The sequence below is a fragment of the Semicossyphus pulcher genome, unplaced genomic scaffold (genome assembly GCF_022749685.1).
Source record: "Semicossyphus pulcher isolate SPU_LCO1_2020_fin unplaced genomic scaffold, fSemPul1.0.p SCAF_2, whole genome shotgun sequence".
Lineage (NCBI taxonomy): Eukaryota > Metazoa > Chordata > Actinopteri > Labriformes > Labridae > Semicossyphus > Semicossyphus pulcher.
In genome coordinates, this window is record NW_027211693.1 from 15649274 (window position 1) to 15670687 (window position 21414).

At 40.2% G+C, this 21414-nt stretch overlaps 3 protein-coding genes across 3 annotated transcripts; 2 read left to right on the plus strand and 1 right to left on the minus strand.

Moving 5' to 3' along the window:
* Nucleotides 1–1118: 1118 nt before the first annotated feature.
* urp1 (urotensin-related peptide 1) lies at nt 1119–3288 on the plus strand. The gene is made up of 5 exons (XM_069669287.1): nt 1119–1221; nt 1454–1582; nt 1689–1729; nt 1954–2059; nt 3257–3288. The coding sequence occupies exons 1-5, from the start codon at nt 1119–1121 to the stop codon at nt 3286–3288; spliced, it is 411 nt and encodes a 136-aa protein (XP_069525388.1).
* A 325-nt stretch (nt 3289–3613) lies between these two features.
* clic2 (chloride intracellular channel 2) lies at nt 3614–9494 on the minus strand. The gene is made up of 6 exons (XM_069669937.1): nt 9228–9494; nt 7554–7663; nt 6897–7022; nt 6695–6795; nt 4770–4951; nt 3614–4233 (listed from the first exon to the last, which is right to left on the minus strand). The coding sequence occupies exons 1-6, from the start codon at nt 9279–9281 to the stop codon at nt 4072–4074; spliced, it is 735 nt and encodes a 244-aa protein (XP_069526038.1). The 5' UTR covers nt 9282–9494; the 3' UTR covers nt 3614–4071.
* Nucleotides 9495–14881: 5387 nt separating this feature from the next.
* LOC138598208 (protein eva-1 homolog C) lies at nt 14882–18639 on the plus strand. The gene is made up of 8 exons (XM_069669936.1): nt 14882–14978; nt 16033–16238; nt 16313–16436; nt 16884–17036; nt 17270–17413; nt 17501–17572; nt 17663–17743; nt 17969–18639. The coding sequence occupies exons 1-8, from the start codon at nt 14882–14884 to the stop codon at nt 18352–18354; spliced, it is 1263 nt and encodes a 420-aa protein (XP_069526037.1). The 3' UTR covers nt 18355–18639.
* The last annotated feature ends 2775 nt before the right edge of the window (nt 18640–21414 follow it).

Below are 21414 nucleotides of genomic sequence, written 5' to 3' on the forward strand. Positions count from 1 at the left end.
TGAGGAAGAAGGTAAACAATAAAGTGTTACCTTCAGACCATGACAAATTAAAGTTTTAAAAAATGATGATGATAATACTCAGATGGAGTCTGAAATCGTTCATGCATCTCAGCAGCTCTATTTGCAACAAGACAGGTAGCAAAAAATAAGATAAGACTCAAAGATACATACATTTAAAAAAAATCCCAGAAGATTATTTAAGGCTACTAAACCTTAATTTGATTGGGCATTTACTTCAATATTTAATTTAATTTAATTACAGGTTTGACTGGTGTACAAAAGAGGGCTTCACTTTAACCTCATTGAGTCGTTGAACCCTCTATCTACAGTTTGGTGTTAACAATTTGTTTCACTGTTCAAAACAAGGTTTGGGTTAAAGAAACATTTAAATTCTTGTATTTCAGTGTAATTGTTTCAGTGTTACACTGTGCCAGGACTGTGCCAAGATTGAGTTTGGAAAGTGCAGCTTATATGAAAGGGTAACGATGTACAAGGAAGCATACACACGTATGAATTCATGCTTTAATCGATTAGAAAATTCTGCAAAATATAAAGAGAAATAACACACCATAGCAGCTTGTTCACTTACAATTATGATCCGCTAACAACAAAAAGCATGGCATAGGTACAAAGCATATAACTGCCTGTACCTGTAACTCAGGCATAACCACATTTACCACAATATGACCTCTCTGCCCTTTCAAACAGTCATAATTAACGGCTTCAGAAATGTCGATTACTGAACAAAAAAATGACGTAGAAACCTGCTGTGACACACTTCGACAGCTTTGTGATCTCAGACATGAGCGATGATACGTTTGAACAGCCCATCACACCGAAATGGTGTCAGACATAAAAAACCATCAGGGCCCTGCTGTTCGGCAACATTTGTTTGTTGTCTCTGAACAAGCACAGATAGGCTGCGGCTGAATTGACAGGCTCCCCTAAATTGTGTCCATGACGCCTGATCCATCGCGTCAAGACCATTAAGAAGCAGACTGTGTGTGATGATAATGTATTGATCGGATTGTGATGGATGACCTCTCGGGGTATATAAGTGGAGTTCTTTGCCCGGCAGAGGTATAGTGCAAATCCGGCCATCCAAAGACAAAGGCACCATGCTTTCCGTAGCTCTGTTTTACCTCGTAGCTGTGATTTGTTCTGCAAGGCGGACACACGCTCTACCTCTGTACCCTGATACCAACCTGGAGCCACAGGCTGGTAGGACTCCTTTTAAATTCTTAATTTTTTGATCATATTTCTTTATTTTTATTACAAGTTTTGAATGCTTTTGCTAAATTTTACCTTTAAATTTATCCAGGCATTTTTCACCCTGCATACTTCAGAGACAACTCAACCAAACTCTGTTCAAATTATTAATAATTTAACTTTCTGCAGGGCTATTAATTGCATAATGGCAGGATGACAGGAGGAATGTGTTTCATCTCAACAGATTTTATTCAGAAGTTAGTTTCAGAGGTGGAGGATGGACCCAACACGGCCGAGGCGGAGCAGAGAGAGGTGAATAATCTGTATCCTCTACTGATGCAGCAGAATGGAGGGAGAGACGCCTGGACTAAAGGTAAAAAAAAACAAAAAACACTACAAATATGCAGACTTCTGCAGACAAATAAGGGACATATATGGTCAATATTATGATTTTCACCCTCTGATTTATGTCTTTTTAGGGACTAAAGATTCAGCACAACAAGATAAGTTTGCAAACATGGTAAGACTAATTTTGTCCATTATACCATTATATACTACAGAATAGTAGAGCACCTTTTAAAACAAAGTGACAGAAAAAGGGACAATTTAAGGAAAAGGTTAAAGGAGAAGTTACTCTAGAGGCCAATACGAACAGGCTTTAACTGGGATTATGTGATCGACACACGAGTGTAAAACATATCTTACAATCTGCATGTGCAGTCATCATGTTTTTCTTATTTTCAGGTGGAGGACCTCAGGGAAGCAGTTTTAAAGCTGGCAGCGGCTGACAAGCTTCGCTCTCAGGGTTTTCTCAGATCAGAGCAGAGCCTACCGAGAGCAAACAAAAGAGGTAAGGGACTCTAATTATTATTATAAAGGACATGCCACACCTGCTCTTTATATAGGTTTTCAAATGAGGGCTCAATCATTACTTAGTAATACCCGACATTATGGAATCATCATTACGGATATGGAAGGAACACAGGATCGTGCACATGAATCCTCTGAAGTGAAAGCTACAGTTACGATTGTATACTGATATATGTTTAACTATAAGGTTATGCTATGTGCTTATACCTGCATGGAGTTTAACTGGATTGTTTTTATTGGATAAACCTGACATTAGTAAATTAAGTAAAATCAAATTACTTCCTAATTCTCATGGATAACAGATACTATAAATGTTATTTTAAATATTGTAAAGTGAACTTCTCCAAGATGTCAAAAATGCACTAACACTACTTTAAGTTTAAGATTCAGCATGTTTAAACATATAACATTTAATAAATGGTAGTTTGAACACATATACAGAAATGTTTTAGTCTTATTTGGTATTTATTTATGAGTGTTCCAAATATAAAACAAGTAAAGTACTAGCACATTAAACTGCTACCAAGGATGTGTTACAAGAGTAGATATAATGTAGTTTTATACTCTGCCACATTGTGCCACATTTGGCACAGCAGCATACAGTCAGGGCCATTTGTTGGGTAGTAGATGAATGTCATTATTTATGTGGATTCATTTATTTATGCTCAAAATCAATGTTCAGTTTTGCAAATGTATTTAGAGGCTCATAATTTGTTGTGGTTAGCGCTGTCACCTCACAGTTAGAAGGTTCCTAGTTGAAACCAGATTCGGGCATAGTGGGCCTCTCTGTGTGGAGTTTGCATGTTTTCTTTGTGCATGTGTGAGTTCCCTCCGGGCACCCAGGCTTCCTCCCACAATCCAAAGACATGCTCGTTAGGTTCATTGGTGACTCTAAAATTGCCGGTAGGTGTGAGTGTGAGCGTGAAGAATGTCTGTGTCCGTGTCTGTCTCTATGTATCAGCCCTGTGATTGACTGGCAACCAGTCCAGGGTGTACCCCGCCTCTCGCCCAATGACAGCTGGGATCGGCTCCAGCCCCCCTGCGTCCCTGAACGAAATGATTAGTATTCATGGAGTGAATAACTTGGAAAACAACTTAGTTTCTTAATTTAGGCCAGGTTATTGAAAGTGTTTGGACTGAAGAGTCTGACTTTGCTTCTGATTATTCTCTTTGACAGCATGTTTCTGGAAATACTGTGTCACCAACTAGAGCCCAGCAGCTGCGGGACGTTTGGTGTGATTTCTGTACGGGCCGGTTGGATCATCACTTTTCTTTCAAACCAAAACAATATATGCATAATCTGAACTGAATTAACAGAAAATATATTTTTGAATCTGTAAAATGGTCTTTTTTTGTGGCTGAAAATAAACTTGAATATTAGAAATGCCTCATTTTGACATCGTTTCTTTGTTTTTCAATGTAGAGATTTTTAGAAGATAATTTATAGACACCTAAAGAAGCGCCATTAAATTCTGTATTATTCTGTCATATTTTCCCACCAAGAATTATAGACATAAACCACACAGAATCAGGATTATGAAAGTAAATTTGGTATTTTTAATTAGTGTGACAGTGAGACAATGTGTAGTAAAGGGTCGGATACAGAAGTGTTTTTCATGTTTGCATTAAAATAAACTGTTTGCTACCCACACTAACACAATCATACATATCTAAGGGTGTTTTGATCATAAAAAAGCATGGAAAAATATAAAATATTTACACTATAAACAAAAACAGTTAATTGCACATTTGGCCTTTTTCAGTGTGGTATTAAGACACCATTTATGAGAGAGTGACTGGATACAAAGCATACAATCAATAAAACGTCTGCTTGAGCATGCTTACTAAAGTCTTACTGTATAAACAGATGAAGGTTTTTAAGGCTAATCAGTGTCTGATACATCGCTACAGTTTGTTCTTGTGGGTTGTAGCGCCCTCTACAGGTTACATGCATGGTTGAAATGGGTGAGAACAGGACAGAGAATCTAATGTTTAATTCCTCTGTTTGGCCACACTGAAGTAAGCCTTCTCGATCTCGATGTCAGCGGGACACGTCTCTTTGAACTCCTCTCTCTCAGCGGCGTTCTGAAGGTATCGCCACACGCCTGTGAACTGTGTGGGGATCTCAAAGTCACAGTACTTCTTGGCAGCAACCTGAAATACATGGAAAGGAAGATCCAAATTATAAAACAGAGAGTACACCAAAGACAGAAGGCACATCAGTCAGATAATTAATTTACCAGCTGTTTAACTATGTTAAAATTCTGCATCATATTTTTTTAGATGATTTTTTTGGCCTTTTATGACTTTGTTTATACACAGGACAGTGGATAGTGTTGGAAACAGGGGAAGAGAGAGTGGGGATGACACACGGCAAAGTGCTGAGCTGAGCGTGGGGGTCGACCCCGGGGCCGCTGCATTTTTTTCCTCAAATGTTTGCCCTATTTGAAAAACAATGCAACATTTAAACCTCTGTGTGCCTCAGATCAGTCAGAACAGTTGTTTAAATGAGACCATGTGGGAACTTCAAGTAGGTTAAGTGTCTCGAAGCTGCACATAAGAAGGGCACTTGAGTACAAGCACTTATATACTTTCCACCGCTGCCACTAGATCCCTATATAGCCGAGTCTTTCTGTCCAAAGAGGTGATACTTTGCTCAAACAGACTCATCATGCAAAGCCCTCTCTCACCCTGATGACGTGCAGTTTGGGCAACAGGTTGCAGTCAGCTAAGGTGAGGCGGTCGCCATCCAGGAATTTCCTGCTGGAGGTGGAGACAGCTTCTGTGGAGTTGTGGTCGATCTCCTCAGGGAGGGGGGAGTTCAGGTAGTTGTCCAGGCGCTTGAACTCCCGCAGCAGGTTTTTCTCGTGGACTGTTAGAGAGTCAGAAACACAGAGGTATGTGGTACATAACCAGTGGTTAGCATGCTAGAGCAAAGGTAACCATGATGCTGTCGGTGTTAGCTCGGCAGGGTGGGTGTGTTCTTGCACGAGAGAATGAGAGTGGGCCCAGTTTGAATGTGTTGTTGACAAAATGCAAGGAAATATCCTACTTATTATACCTTTAAGTACATTATGGAGGTACTTTTACTTTACGCAAGTGCTTCTATTTTATGCTACTTTATGCATTTTACATTACAGACTGAAACGTTGTCACGTTCAGTCCACTACAATACTAGTTAAACACTGTGGCTACTTTATATTCTCTTTATTTTATACAAAACATAAGACCTTAAAAAATGCAGTGGATTGCAAACGGTTTATCCACTCAAAGAAGAAGATAAATGAAAACCAGCTTCAACCACCTACATAAAATGTGGCTTTCTCATTATTGTTCAATTAACAATAATCCAATAATAATAACATGAGCCATTTTGAGCATCATGAGCTTTTACTGCAATCACTGTTACTGTTGTATTATCAACAGTTGAAATTATTGGTTACTCATCAGCAAAATATGAGAAATCATTCTGCAGAATAGCTGGCCTATTAAGAGTGTTTCTATTATAATGTTAAATGATTAAATTAATATCACAGATGTAGGGCTGCACGATGGTGCAGTGGTTAGCGCTGTCGCCTCACAGCTAAAAGGTTCCTGGTTCGGAAGTGGTGCTCGTTAGGTTCATTAGTGAGTCTAAATTTCCCGCAGGTGTGAGCGTGAAAGGTCGTCACAGTCTCTATGTGTCAGCCCTGTGATTGACTGGTGATCAGTCCAGGGTGTACCCCGTCTCTCGCCCAATGACATCTGGGATAGGCTCCAGCTCTCCCGTTGGGCAGTCTAGACTAAAAAATCATGATACTTATAGGGTGAGCATATATTTTGTTGTATTTATTATGAGCATATTTTTTGTATTAGATAAAGTCTAGTAACTTAAAGATACAGTATAATCTCGAAGATTTTCTTGTAAATAAATATTAAGTGACGTTAAGTCACTATCTATCGCTGAATGAGGTAACACAATGGTGATTGACCCTATGGCCCACTGATGAAAGCCTTTGCATTTGCACTATATAGTATTATTACGGCCTGGGTGTCTGTGGCGACATTTGCAGAAAAAATCACAAGTAGCGCCCAGTTAGTGACGCGTTTCCATCACCCAGCAGTGGTTGGTCTGCCAGAGAGGGTAGGCGGAGCTAAGCGGCTGCTTTTCTCGGTCTCTGCAAGTGTTGCGAGTAAACAGTAATCTACTATGGCTGAACAAACAAAGAAAAGATCGATGACTATAGATACAACTTCTAAAAAGTAAAGCGACCATCAGCGAGGAAAATCAAGAGTTACAACCGTGACAAAGGGAGGCAACCGTAGGCATCTGGTTATCTCGGACATATGCGGCCACAACTGCCTTTTATCGCCATTAGATGTCGCCAAATAGAACGAAACTGAAATCTTAGAGATTATAACTTTAAGATGTCTAATAAATATAGAACAGTAAAAACTTTACTTCTCCCTGAAATGTAGAGTAGAAGTAGGCTAAGCAACATAAATATAAAAAGGAAATGGCCGACTGAAGTGCATTGGTAAGTACAGTACTTAGTATAAATGTAAACACTTTCCTCTATTGATAAGAAACATGAATGGTTTCATGTTTGGTAAATTACAAACACCCTAAACTTACCGGTGTTGTTTGGACTATTCTTGATGAAAGCAGAGAACTTTGCAAAAATGTCAGCACCCACGTCAAAGGACTCTTTGTTCAGCGGGCTGAGGTGAGGATACCTGCAGGGGAGAGAAGAAAGGAGGCGCTTGGGAGTAAACTTGTTTGATTAGACTTCATCAGAATCCCACTTCATTAATATTTGTTCAATGACTAAGTGTACCTGGGTGGGGCCAGTGTTTGTTCAAGAAACTCCTCGATTTTAATGAAGTCTGTTTTGAGTGTGCCGTTGTAGAGGAGGAAAGGAGGGTTTGTGCCGGGGGCCAGGTCTTTGAGCTCAGCCGGCTTCCTGGGGAGTAGAAACGTAGAAAGATGGAGGGATAGAGGTGAGTTATTATTCATTCAGACTTGTATCAAGCTCAAAAAACTGATAGCGTTTTGGTTATTCAGGTTGTCAGAATCAACTGTGTATTAATGATTTCACTGTCGGCTGTTGGTTTAGTTATAAAAACACAGCGCTGGGAGTGGTCCCCTGTTTTGTGTGTGTGTTCTGAATCACTCAATTATCAGCATCCTTTCAAAGTTTCCTGATCTTATTTGCTCTCCGGTAATGACCCTGAGAAATTCACACAATAAATCCTTAATTAAAGAAGGTGTTTGTCTAAAAGTGACAGAGAGCTCTTTGTACACTCTGGCTGTATGGGCTCCTCCCTCCACCCAGTGTAACACAGAGTGAGAAACACACCTATTGATAAGTGAGAATTGCTGAGAGAAACTTCTCAATTTTGCTCTTGTTTGCTACTTAATAGGGTTCTTGTGTGTGAAAGTCCCCATGACCAGATGCTCAGGAAGTGTTTATGCCAGAGGAGGGGTTGCTTACTTCCTCATGTCAACAGTAGTCACGGTAAACTTGACTCCTTTCAGCCACAAAACCATGAACAGCCTTTGACAGAAGGGGCAGTTACCCACGTTTTCACCATCATGTCCGGCCTGAAAAACACAGAAAAGTAACACCATTGTAAAGGTCACAGTAATATCTCTTCTCCTTTCTGCTGAAAAAAAACAGGTAATTTTTTAGATGTGATGTAGGTGTGTCTGGGATATTTAAAGGCTGTTTCCTTCATAGAGAGGAAACACAGGCATTGTGTTGTAGCGGAAAACAGATGCTAACTCTCCTGCTCAAGCTAGCTCACAGCATGTCAACACCAATCAGCTTGAAGCCTAGCCTGTGTTTTAATGAGCTTCAGCTTTAAGCTAATTATTCAACTAATAGTTTAAATCTTCTAGAAAAACATGTTTGTTTGCTGTCTGGCTATACAGTTAGCCTAAACCATACCATTTCCATGTCTTTGCAAAAAAAAAAATCAAGCTATAGCCAGCCGCAGGTTAGCCTAGCTTAATATTAAGACGGAATGTGAGGGGAAACAGCTAGCCTACTATATCCAAAATAATCTACCTAAAAGCTCCTAAAATGCAAAGTTTTTAACAAGTTACATCCTGTTTGTTTAGTTTTAAAGTGAAAAATATAAATATGACACTATCGCTGTTTAATGGCTGTTATGTGCCAGACTATTTTCTGGATGGGAGCAGTGTTTTTCAAAAGTCCATTCCTGACAAATATCCAGAACATGATTCCCCATTTAAATTTTTTTTTACAGATTAAATAAACAAGACATAACAAGCTAATAACCTTGCTTTAGAGGTGTTCAATTTTGTTACTTTTGAACATAGCTATGCTAGCAGTTTCCCCTCTGTTTCCAGTTTTTATGCTCAGCTAAGCTAATGTCTGCTTGCTGTAGCTTCTATTTCTCTGTACAGACAAGAAAAAAGGGTATGGATATTTTATCTTTCAGCAAGAAAGTGCACATTTGCCATTAAACACTTAACTATTCCTTTCAGTGAATAAATGTCATATCTTTATTTTCCATGGAGAGATAGTATACTGTTTACTTGATATTGTTTTGTCTAAGTTCAGCTGACCTTTACACATCAGGAGACACTGTGTCCCTTCGCTGATTCCATTAACAAAAACACACAAGCATAACTTTTGGAAAATGAAAAGATCCTTATTTACTTACAGTTCAGACATTATGAAACAACTTGATTTGAGAAATTACTTGTCATGTACATGACGTCTTGATATGGATGACTGTATCTGAATATGTGCGCAAGTCAAGTGGGTGTGCCTGGTTCAGACTGGGGCCTTTCACCCTGCATGCTCCTCACTCCGTCTGATAAGCTGGACTGTGTGTGTCTGTCTGTGGACAGAGTTCACTGATAAACATGAGCTGTGACCCTCAGCAGGGATACAAACACTTCAGCATCGGTGGCACAGGGTATCTATAGAGGGCAACCATGGAAAGAGTTGACCTCTGACTGATGCTCATACAGAAACATGAGGTACACCTCTGCCCTTAAGCAAGCAGCAAATCCCTGTGTGAATTCTTCTTTTTTTGCCTGTTACAACAATAAATGTTGGTGTAATTTGCTTTTCTTCACACATTCCAGTCTACTTCTCTCACTTAATTTGTGAAATTGAACATAAATCACCGACCTTTATGAATAACTCGATGCTTGGCTCCTTGTCAGAGGTCTGCCGAAGTGCCATGTTGTCCCCCAAAAAGTTTAATTCACGTTTTTTTTAAAAATTCAAGGTACTTGCTCCAGTCAAAACTTCTCCTAAACTTTTGGTTCTTTGACAAACCAGAAAAAAATCCACAGATCTGAAAGCTGAAGACAAAAAGTGCCCTTGTTTAAACGCTGCTCTGGTGGTAAGTGTCTTTGTGGTCTAAAGTGTAGCGCCTCACAAGTGGCTGTGTTGTGTCTGAGGGCTCCTTGGAGGCTATCGCTCTGAACATACTCTACAAGCCAGAGGAGAGGGGAGGATCCAGGGAGATGGGCGGGGTACACACTTACATACACCCAGAGCCGAACTCTATGAGGAGAGATCTCAAAATAGTATCATTTGCATTTTGCAATACGCAGGAACTGATAAACCCATGTGACTCACGCTAATTCAGACCATTCTTTTCAAGCACTCACATTCCAACACTGTCAGATATGAAAGGACTAATAGATTAAGCACACTGTTCACAGGACTGTACAAAGCATCCACTGTGTGCTCAGGGAGAAACAGAAGGGACACATAATCTAATTTTAAAGAAGAGAGCTTTTAGTCACACATCTGGTTGACTCAATAATGTGTTTTGTGCTGTCTTTGGATACAGGAATGCGAGAAATAGCGAAACATAGAAATCAAAAGTCATTACATTGTACTTTGATACTGATTCATGGGTTTATTTTTGCTGTTATGATGAAGTAATAGGTTTTTGAAATAATATGTTGACTGACTTATTTTAAAATGTACATTATAGCTGCATAAAGAAATAAAAGTACTTGACTGTGATTCTTTAAAGCCTTAATTTGAGAATTTACTGTATACTTTATACCTCATCTGGTAATATTGTACTTTTCCACAACATTTATTAGTTTATATTTATATACTTATAATATATATGCATTTAAATGTAATTTATAATTCTATTGCTCAGTGTACACACAGTGTTTTTTATTGATTATTCAGAGTTACATATATCTTTATACAAGATTGCAAAGTGACTCTAAGGGTGGATATGTAACTTGGTCAGACCTGCTTTAAATACCTTTACAATAATTGGATGGATTAACATGAAATTGTTTGAATTTGGATCCTTTACTTTTGATTAAATACACCAATATCCTGTCATTTTGTTTTCTAAAACACTTTGATTTATGTTTCAAATATTTTGAACAATAATGACATTCTGCCAGCTTCAGCTGTATTTTGTGTTATCAGGTAAGTTAGCATGTTAACACACTTAAACACCTCGTGCACGTTTTGCTTTAGACTGGTGGTGTGATTAATATTGAAACTGCCTGTTATGAGCACACTAGGATTCTTCCCATCATTTTTTTGAGGTGAACTACTTAATAATACTGTTTTAAATATCTTTTGTACTTGTTTTATTTATTTATTTTTTTTACTTTTATGATACATCACCAAATATGTTTATGTACATACTGAGCACTGTATATGTGTCAGGGTCTGAAGTTTTATTGTGTTTCTGTTTTTTCTTGTGGCTCTGTTTTTCTCTCCTCTTCCCCCTCCTCTTTTTGTTACCATTTCCCCCAGTGTGTGTGGCAGGAGGCGTGGCTGATTCATTCTCTGGAGCTGCAGCAGAGGCACACCTGTTCTCAATCATCCAGCAATCACCTACTCCATAAAAGACTGGTCAAGACTCCACCACTCTGCCAGATAATTCCGTCCCGTTCGGTAGTGCTGACGCAGGTATTTTTGACTCTAGAGCTTTTCAGTGTTTTTGCCAGTTTGCCAGAAGTGTTTTCTTCCTGCTACCTTGAGCTTTAGCTTTTGGCCTAACTATTGCTGTTGCTAACAGTTTTTTCCTTTTGTGTTTTTTCAGTGTGTGCGCCCTGCTACCACGCCAAACTTCAGATCACCTGCCCTCTTTCCTCACCGCCTTCAGTGGTGAGCCAGCCTCCAGCCACCACCACCTGGCTCATTTTTGTTTTGCCCTTTTTTGGACTTTTTACTTTTGTTGAATAATCTTTTGCCTGCACAAAAACTAAACACCTTTTTGAACTGCTATCCTTGTTGTTCTCCAGCTACTGTGGTCCTGACACTAGACCAACCTTAACAATATGGAGAGAATGAAAATAAATTCTACTCTGGCCTTGACTTTTAACAAGGTAAAAATGGCTTCATCATTACAATGCTGATTTGCGGTTAATGAATAAGTCAAAAATCCACTAAAAGAGAAAAATATAACATGGAGATAACTTAGTTTGAGTACTTTTTAAACACTACATTTAATAGTTTTGACTTCAGTACAGGTTTGAATGCAGTATCGTGTATCTACTGTGCCAACTGAAGAGGTCAAGTCGGGGTAAGTTACTAGTCTTTCTAACAGCCAAGACATTCAAGGGAATTTTTGGCAATGCAGTGAATCATGCTAAAAGAAGGAAGGAGGTTAAATGGTGACGATGAAGGTTACTTTCATTTGCTAGCTTGTTTTTAATTAGCCTAGTTGTTCAAAATTATTACAAAGGATTTAAAATATATATTCATACTTAAAAGTTAAAGGCATTAAGCTTCATGTAGGCTGGAATAAGTAATGAAGTGATTACATAAATGAAAATGAAAGAAAAAGTTTAATCTCCAGACCACGCATCCCATGGGTCAGCATTGCTGTTTCTTGTGATATTGTATCACTTACAGTAAATAGACGAGGGGAAATTTCATGATGAAATCCCCATGCGGTGGTGCAGACTTCCCCAAAGAAATCTAACCACCATCGCAGACAGGATTATGCAAGGTATCACGAGGAATGTATAAAGCAAATACACCAGAAGATACGCGGGTGTGCGTCCTGTTCTCAGTTTTCCATGGCTCTGGTCCATGTTAAACAGACCCATCATGGTGAGATCCCAAACCAATCCTGGAAATTTGATGAATAACACTGAAGCTTCACAGGAAATGTAACAGAAAGAGAGAAAGTTGTATATAAAAAAACTCATCTCCCTTTCCAGAAAATGGTACAACCCATCCTCCAAGACATTTAAGGACTAATTAGGCACTTTAATGACTCTTCCTTTGGGAGGCGAATGGAATAAGGTGGGAGTGTTAGTCTTACTAGCATGCCTGATGAAAACGTGGGCTTCTTCTTTTAAATGATCCGTCTCCATTATCACTCCCACTCTGCTGCTATGTAGGGAGTGTTCATTGGAGCTTTGGTGATAAATGACTGAAGTGCCATTTAGACATTCACTCATTTAGATTCAACAAGTGGCTGCAATCACTGTTAATGTTCTCAGTAATGGGGAGTTACTTCCCCTGTGTTGCGTATGAGTGTTTGGTTGGTATAACAACAGCACAGGGTTGAGTAAGAGAAGATGCGTAAAAGGGAAATCAAGGTTATAACCTCAGCATTTATCATTAAAATGAAACCAACTGGCTTCAAACAGAAAGGACATTTGACAGAAGGGATTTCCCGACCACCACTCCTGGGAAAAAAACTGGCAGTAGTGGAAACACCAATGACCTTCCTCGCTTCCTCTTCCAAAGACAAAAAAGATAGGAAGGCTGGATCTCATGGAGAGAGACACATATCTCCACTGGACACACACAGCAGCTGGAAGTGACCTCCTGGAAACGCGAGCCTTATCTCCAGAAACAGGACCCCTCACTGTTGACAAGCCAGTCCAAGAATGAGTCTTGATTTTGCCATTACAACCACACACACACACACACAAAAACACACAGACCCCACACAAGATCAAGAAGTTAAAGATTTTATCCTGTCAACAAAATACTACTTTGCCCGTGAGCCCCTACAGTCTGAAGTGGACTGAATGTGGCTTTTTCTTTTAAAGGTCTGTTTTGAAAGGGCAACATTTCCGGTCGAACTCCTTCCTACAGCATTACAGGGAATTTAAAGGCTACATGTAGTCAATTGTAGCAGTACATTCCTCAGTGTGTGCTATCCTGATCAAGAGTTCGCCTGTTCACAAAGCAGTTTCAGCCTAAATGTACCAGGATGCATTGTGTCCGTTGCCTTAGCATTAGGGACTTTAAGCAGTGACGGCTGAGGGACGGCTACAGCGCCCGTGAACATCCAACGGGTTGCCGTAGTGGCACGATTTGTTCCTGATGCTGCTGTCAAATAAGCAATAAACTTTTCCTTTTCGATCCCCGTAGCTTTCCCTACATCCGTCGCTGCTTAAAGTCCCTAATACTTTCTGAGTTTCTTCGTTGGAATACTCAGGCTCAAATAGACACTGCTTATATTTTCTGAATCAGCCAAAACACTGTAAAATTGATCGTTGTCCAAAAAATCCTCTGTGCTAATATTTTCAAATGTCATTCTACCTGTGCGGACTGTAGTTTTATAGAAGGGAATACAAGCAAAGGTGGAGGCCCCAAGTCCAAGCTGAACCGGCCTGTATGTGATGGTGCTGCTGGCCACATAAGCAACTGATTTATCAGCATAGATAAATCCCTGTGACTCTGGAGACACAGAGACTGCAGGTGTTTTTAATACTACATGCCTAACACAGATAGATTTATATACGGTTAAAAATCTGCAAACAATCCCTTAAAACAATAGACCGACATTTGGGAATATACACCTGCTTGCTTCTTGGCGAGATGAGATTTAGACTAAGGATGAATGCCTCCTTTGTGTCTGTGAAGATAAAGTTAGCGTTGGAAGTGATTAGTCTAGCTTAGCATAGCTTAGCGAACAGCTAGCCAGGCTATCTTGAAACTTGAAAAAACGTGCTTTGATTTGGAAAGTGATTCAAAATGTTAGTACTATGAAACATTACGTAACACAAACAAAGACAGAAATCTATTAAAAAGAAAATAAAAAGGAATAAAATTGTTTTTTAGACGACTTATGAGCTGTAACTATTTCTTAAACAACAAAGACTTCAGTGACTTCCTGGAGTCTTGTCACTACAGATGTTCTTGCCAGATGTTGTGTAAGTGCTAACGTAGAGAGACTTGTAGCTTCTGTCCAGCTTCTTAATCTGACATTCAGAGCAGCAACCACTGACACTCTAGAGAGGTGCTGGATGGGTGGTTCATCTGTTGTACATCAAGACAGAAGTGAAAAACGCACCTATATACCTATATCTAACTACTGCTTTGAATCTCAATGCTAAGCTAAGCTAACTGCCTCCTGGCTGTGGCCTCTGAGCTCCATTTTTGACACACGGACATGAAAGTGTCCGTTAATCTCTTAAATGACGCAAAGCATTTCTTAAAACTCACTTCTTGAAACAACATCGTCCTTATCCTCAAGCCTCAATCAGAGGGGAGTCGCATCACAGGTTTTTGCAGCATGTGGCTCCAGTATAAAGATGCTGTTGTTTCATATTGGGGGTTAATGTCTGACTTAATTGCACATTGCACAGTAGAAATCTAAATTTAACGTACACACATCAACACACGGTGCATCCTCTTATCACAAGCAGCACCAGAGCGTGGGTGTCAGCTCTGTTCAACGCAGGCGACCATTACTTTTTTTTTATTGCTAACGGGGGAGGTTGGCTGTTCCTTGTAAACACAATGGCATCATTGACCTACTGACCGCTCGCTCCCGGGCAGTCAGCTCGTTACAACAAAACCCCGGTGGTCCGTTGTGCAGGATGTGCACAATAACAGTGCCATGGAGTTTCTGCCTCCTCTTACCTCTTCTTTTGGCTGTGAGGATACAAACTGCGCATTCTGCTCCTGATTTCTCCCGTAAGTGCTTTATTTTTTACATAATTGCTCAAAATAAGTCAAAAATAATGACCTTTTCTCTCTTTTAACGATTGTTAATGAAGCTTTTGAGAGATATCAAGCCTCCCCTGAATTTTTCTGCACATCCTGCTTTTCAAACAGCTGCTGAAACTCGTGCTAAAGACTGTGATCAGGGTCTTGAACTTAGGCCTTTAAAGGGACTGGACTTTACATAAACTGTAGATGACTTGTTGTTTTGTCTCCAGGCAATAAAATATGAGCGATGGCGCTGTGATATTTCTGACAAAGCCAAATGCTGCTTTGGTCACACTCACCTCTATTGTGGGCATTACAGTGTATCTCTCTATCTGACCTCTGCAGAGTTTCCATTTTTTGTGTGGCTGCAGCCTCTGACGGCTCTAATAATAGTTCATTGTGAGCAAGTGCCTGGTACTGCCTCTCATTTGCTCTGTGAAGCTTCAAACAGGCTCTTTGGTGCACACACACACAAACACACACAGAGACACGCATAAACACAGGGGGCCAAGTCCCACACATGGGAGTAAAGACCTGACTTCAGCGTCTATTTTCTGTTGTCTTGTATGCTTGTATGTGTGGTCATATTCCAAATATTGTCTTGGAGAGCTACACCCAGTGACTCAGACACCACCCAGTCGACAATGGGGGCCGAGCTGCAAGGACTAAAAAAAAAGTCTTGGATAACTCACACTATTGACTTGCAAATTATGGAAAATAAGGGGTAAGAAGGGCCTCTAAATAATGAGTTATTTAGTATTAATAACTGCTGCAACCAAAAATGTCTGCTTAGATAACAGGGGGAAATATTGCCCTTGTAAGTAGCAAATCAAATCTAAAACGCTTGTTTTAATTCTACTCTTTAAATAGGAGGTGAAATGAGGTGAAAGTGATTTCATTTTTCTAGATTAGCTGCTGTAAGGTGCTATATTATTTATCCCTACCTATATACAGTACGCTTAGTAACATAAAAATGATACGCCACAATCATGTTTGATACATAAAAGTGTATTTAGCACCACCCTGTGTCCTCTTTTAGAATACCTCCACACCATCCTGAAGAACCACACGGCTCATGCTTGTGAAGGAGACACGCTCATCGTCCAGTGTCCCTCCAGGACGTCTGTGTCCGTCCTGTCAGCTTTCTATGGACGACGTGTCCCCAATCAGTATCTCTGCCCCTCTGCGAACGCAAACACAACAGTGGAGGAGGATTCAGAGTGCACTTCCCCGGTTGCTATCGAGGTATATATACAATAAGATGATGAATGTGAAGTTGGTTAACGTTTCCTCCAATGGTTTTTTTACCACTCTTGTAGAAAGTGCTGTCAGAGTGTCAGGATCGCCGGTCCTGTCACATCCCAGTCCTCAGTCCAGTGTTTGGGCAGGACCCCTGTCCCCTCACAACCAAGTACCTCCTCGTTGCCTTCAAGTGCAGACCAGGTATGCTGCTCAGGATCTGGAATAGCCAGAACAGTAGTGATCAGGAAGCCAACATTTAAATAACTTATGTTGTTAAATTTAAAGAATTAAATTGTGTATTTTGCATTTTTAATCCAATATACTTTATATTATTGCCTATCATTTTCCAAAGAATTGTGGAGGGCTTTTATGTAGTTTTTAAGCTCTTCTTCTATATGCAAAAATCATAATTTGTGAACAGACTAATCACTAAAGTTGTCCATTAAATGTAATGTGGTAAAAAGTACAATATATTATATATCATGTGGTTTACACAAATAGATGAAACCAATTGTTTAAAGAAGGCTCAGCAATAACATTACATGTCATATTTGTGATCTTAAAGGTACAATATGTTCCTTACAGCTTTTTTCTCTAGATGTTAATCAACACACTTGTTTCTGTAATTATGTGTCCTCTGTTTTTCAGAGCACCACCGCACCAGGCTAGTATGTGAAAACGAGCGTCTGAGGCTGTCGTGTAAAAATGAGACTGTCCTCGCCATCTACTCGGCCACGTTTGGACACCTGCTGCACGGCAGTCCTTACTGCCCTCAGGAGCCTGGATTGCATGCTGACATGGGTCTGAAACTGTGCACTAAAGCGTCTTCTAGTTGCATTACGGTTGAGCAAACATGAGTCCTACAGTCCCACTTGAGAATAATGGTTTAGGGTTTATCATTCATCTGCTCACTAGTTATCTTTAAAAGACTAGATTATAATTGTAATGTTGCTAATCAGAACTGAGTTTTGTGACCAAGAAATTATATTAAACTGATTGCAGTTATTAATGTGACCAAATTTGATCTTTTCCAGAGTGTTTGTCGCCTTCTGCTCTGAGGAAGGTGTCCCGCAGATGTCATGGCAGACCAAACTGCTCTGTGCTGGCTGATATCCAAACCTTTGGTGACCCCTGCTTCTCCGGCACCAGGAAACACCTGCGCGTGTCCTTCACTTGTGGTGAGTGACAAAACCAGACCTCTTTGCTTGTGACTGGTATGTTTTGCTGAATCATGTAGCCTTTAAAATTCATCATTTTCTCCTTAGTGCCTCGGTACCTTCTGGAAGATGTGGGTCGAGGGTCAACAGATCCTTTCATGATCTCAGACTACACACACGGTGAGAGTGACACTGAGTGAATTCACAGGTTTTGTTGCATGCAGCAGACTTTGACTGGCGTCTGAGCCCCGGACCCCCTCTCACCTGCAGGTGGATGGTACACTGGCCCCACCTACAGGCCTCAAAACGTGCTCTTAACCAACTCTCTGGAGATCATTGAAAAAATATTGGGTATGTGCACTGATGCCTGAAGACCCCAGGCTAGGGTTGCATGTACAGTTGTGACCATTATTGTACATCATATTTAAAGGGCCATACAGGTGTTTTAGTTCTACAAAATTGACTCAAATTACTCAGAAGCAGCTTATAGAAAAACTGAGGGGAGGAAATCAGTAAAAAGAAATACATATGTGACTGTCCTGACTTTGAATTAGCTGTGTCTTGTTTCTCTTCCAGGTCTCCCTGAGCGAGTGGCTCTGTACTTTGTCTCTGGTATCTGTGCCGGTCTGATTTTCCTGCTCTGCGTGTTCGGGCTGCGTTCCACAGTAGTCAGGGATGTTAAAGATCTGGTTTCTGAGCTGAACGACGAGCTGAAAGCGTCTCGCAGACAGCGCAAGGAGCTCATGGAGGACCTCTTCGACGATGACATCTCAGACACGTCGTCCTTCCGCCGCCTCACACAGTCGTACCGCACAGCAGACATGTTCAGCCCCTCCACTCTGACAGTAGAGATGGTGGAGCGTGAGGGGGACCAGACGAGGGATGTGCCCAATGGAGACATGTGGCCAAACCGAGACTCCAGCCCTTATGCCATTCATAAGATAAAAACCAACAACAACTGAGAGAAATCACATGTATGAGAGAAACTTAAAAGCAACCTTGTACTCTGAATTATAAGTTTGAAAATATTTATTTTACATGTAAAACTATGTGACAATGCACTTTCCAGCTCATTCACGGGGGTTCTCAATTGTCATTAAGCTTAAGCAAAGATTCAGCCTTACTTTTGTGGACTAATTTCTTATTTCTTTGTTATGTAAAAATGTTGGAACCTAATTGTACCGTAAAGCGAGTCATTCTGAATAATAAAGATTGTGTTAGTGGGCCGAGGAATTGCGGTCCCTGTACAGTGATGCCTCTGTTGAATACTTGTAATATCAAAGACAACCACAAGCAAGGTACATGGGGTTAACTTGCCAGATGCCCACAACACTGCGTCTGGATCATAACCTTGTGTTACAGCCTTATGTGTGTATGTGAGGTAGCCAGTTGGGAGTTTGGTGTCATGTAAGAAAAACCTTAGTGCCCAGGAGGTGAACTAACAGTACAGCCTTCATACAGACAGGTCTGAGCTGGACTTGAACCAACCACAGTTTGATTCCTAAGCCAAGTACACAAACTAAGATAGAAATAGAAAAAAGTGCAAGAACGAGGGAGAACAGGCCATTTCAATATGCGACTGGATTGTGATTATTATTGCATTACTGCCATTTTAGGTTGTTTTATTTATCAGAATCTGCATAGCAACTAGTAGCTAAAATTATAATATGAATATAATGGAAAAAAGTGTAAGTGTAATGAAGCAGGAATTAAAGACACACAAGGAAAGTACATGTACTTCAAAACTATATACTATTTCACTGTCAAATTCAAGACAACAGAATTGTTTTATGATATTTAACACATAATTTGATTAACATTCAATACTCACACTACGGTCGTCAGCCATGTTGTTGATACAATGCGGTCTTTGGCTATCCAATGCACTAGATGGTGCTGTCGCAAACAGCCAGGGTCCTAGAAATGCGGTCCCAGAATTGCGGTCCTGAATCTGCAGCCTCCGGCTCTGCAGACACATGCTACTCTGCGATCTTGGTTATACAGCACCGACAAAAAGATTTTGTATTATCTCCAGCCACACGTCCGTTTTCACTTTACCAGTCCCTTGTGTATTTCTTCCAGTATTTTTAGCTGACAGCACACAGTGAACCGAACAGATATGGACTGTGTACAGTTTAAGTTTGCTAACTGTGTAGCAAAGTAGATTGTGAGGGTTTGTTATGTGGGCATGCATGTTCCATGTCCATTATATGTAGTGCGGAATGATCTGAAGTCCGTTTGGTAGGATTTGGGTATAAATAAATTATTTAATCTAAAATAATATTAAAAGGATTTCTATTTATAGATAGCCTATTATTCATGTAATATGCATGCAAAACAGGTCTACCCAACCAGCGGACAAAAATTTCCACCAGCGGCAACACTTAAACAGTAGCCCAATTCAGCAGGAAAACCGCAGACCTGGCAACCCTGGCTGGCCAGATGGTGTTGAAAACACTGGGGAAGTTAAAAAACATGACCCTCACAGTGCTCACTGGCTTGTCCAGGTAAGTGTAGACGCAACTGAGCAGGGATGTGATGGCATCCTCAACTCCAAGTCGGGGCTGGTAGGTGAACTGAAGGGGATCAAAGTGGGGCCTGACCCTGGGCTGGAGCTGCTCCAGGAAAAGTCTCTCCAGGGTCTTCAAGATGTGAGACATCAGTGCCACCGGTCTGTAGTCCATGGAGCCACTGGTACGCGGCCTCTTAGGTACAGGAACGAGGCAGCACGTCTTCCACAGCACAGGGACCCTTTGAAGACTCAGGCTCATGTTGAAGACTTGGTGAAGCACTCCACAAAGCTGGGGGGCACAGGCTTTGAGCACCCTGGGGCTGACACCATCAGGGCCTGCAGCCTGCGTGGAGTCTCGTCAGCTGGCTTCTAACATGGTCCGCTGTGAGGCACAATGTAGGGGTGACAGGAGGGGTGGAGTCGTAAACTATGACAGGGCTGTTAGAATGGGAGCCAGAGGAGGGGGGTTGAGATGGACCCTCACCTGAGGGTTGAGGGCTGTAAGGAGGGGGGAGGAGGGGGTAGTGGAGTCTGAAAGTACTCCACTGTATTAATGTCATAGTGTCATACTATAAACTGCAATGCAATTTGGGAGAAAAAACACTGGATAATAATTTTTATTCTGCTTTAACCCATCAACATGTTCAGAAGTAGCACACCATTATCCTTTTCAAAGAGGAAAAATAATATTTGAGGCTCTCTCAAGTTTAAATTTTTGCCAATTAGAAGTGTTTTAACAAAAAATAAAAAGCTTAATTTGTAGTTAGCTAACATTAGCACATGTCTACATTTGTCTGAGTTTACATTAACGTAAAATAACACTGCTGCTTTTACTGACTAAATGTAGTGACAAACATTTGCAAAAAGAGTCATTAAAAGTGTTATACTTGAAACGTTTTAGCTAGCTAATTCTAGCTCTAGGTATGAAAATCGTAGCATTCACTTTCACCTGACAGAACAATATTTTTGTCTTTCTCCATTCTTTCTTGTTCTTTTTGAAATACTAAAAACACTGAGCAAATTCTACTTGAAATAGTTAAACTGAAATCACAGAAATTATTTATTTTTCATTTTAATTTGCTTTATATCAATAAATATTAAGGAGCCGCATCTTGTTAGTTTGTATTTTTATTATTAATGTTATAATTAAAAGTGCATACTGAAAAAAATAATTCGGATGTCCAGTAGATTTCTTCGAAAAAAATAGCTAAACTTTACTTGATAAAATGAATCTGTGTGTTTTGAACAGTTTTTTACGTACATTTCATAAAAATAAGTAAGAATGAACCCAACATTGACTTTTGTTTATATATTTTAAGTTATTTACAAGTGATATACTTGAGAATCAAGCTAATGTAGCTAATTCATTAACTTATTTTCATCAAATTGTTTGATTACTTTGGGGGGCGGTTGGTCAACAGGAGGGAGACATGCGGTTACACTTTTGGGGTCTCTTGGACTAAAGCAGGGGTGGGGGTAGGTTATTGGATCGGGGGTTGTCATGTTTTGG

Bases quoted from the DNA above. Each gene is read 5' to 3' on its own strand.
- urp1 (XM_069669287.1), top strand. From the start codon at position 1,119: ATGCTTTCCGTAGCTCTGTTTTACCTCGTAGCTGTGATTTGTTCTGCA. The intron at 1,583-1,688 runs GTAAAAAAAAAC...ATGTCTTTTTAG, and splicing joins GAGAGACGCCTGGACTAAAG to GGACTAAAGATTCAGCACAA. The intron at 1,730-1,953 runs GTAAGACTAATT...TCTTATTTTCAG, and splicing joins AAGATAAGTTTGCAAACATG to GTGGAGGACCTCAGGGAAGC.
- clic2 (XM_069669937.1), bottom strand. From the start codon at position 9,281: ATGGCACTTCGGCAGACCTCTGACAAGGAGCCAAGCATCGAGTTATTC. The intron at 7,664-9,227 runs GTCGGTGATTTA...TGTGTTTTTCAG, and splicing joins GCATCGAGTTATTCATAAAG to GCCGGACATGATGGTGAAAA. The intron at 7,023-7,553 runs GTAAGCAACCCC...TCTACTCCCCAG, and splicing joins ACTACTGTTGACATGAGGAA to GAAGCCGGCTGAGCTCAAAG.
- LOC138598208 (XM_069669936.1), top strand. From the start codon at position 14,882: ATGTGCACAATAACAGTGCCATGGAGTTTCTGCCTCCTCTTACCTCTT. The intron at 14,979-16,032 runs GTAAGTGCTTTA...GTCCTCTTTTAG, and splicing joins TTCTGCTCCTGATTTCTCCC to AATACCTCCACACCATCCTG. The intron at 17,744-17,968 runs GTATGTGCACTG...TTTCTCTTCCAG, and splicing joins GATCATTGAAAAAATATTGG to GTCTCCCTGAGCGAGTGGCT.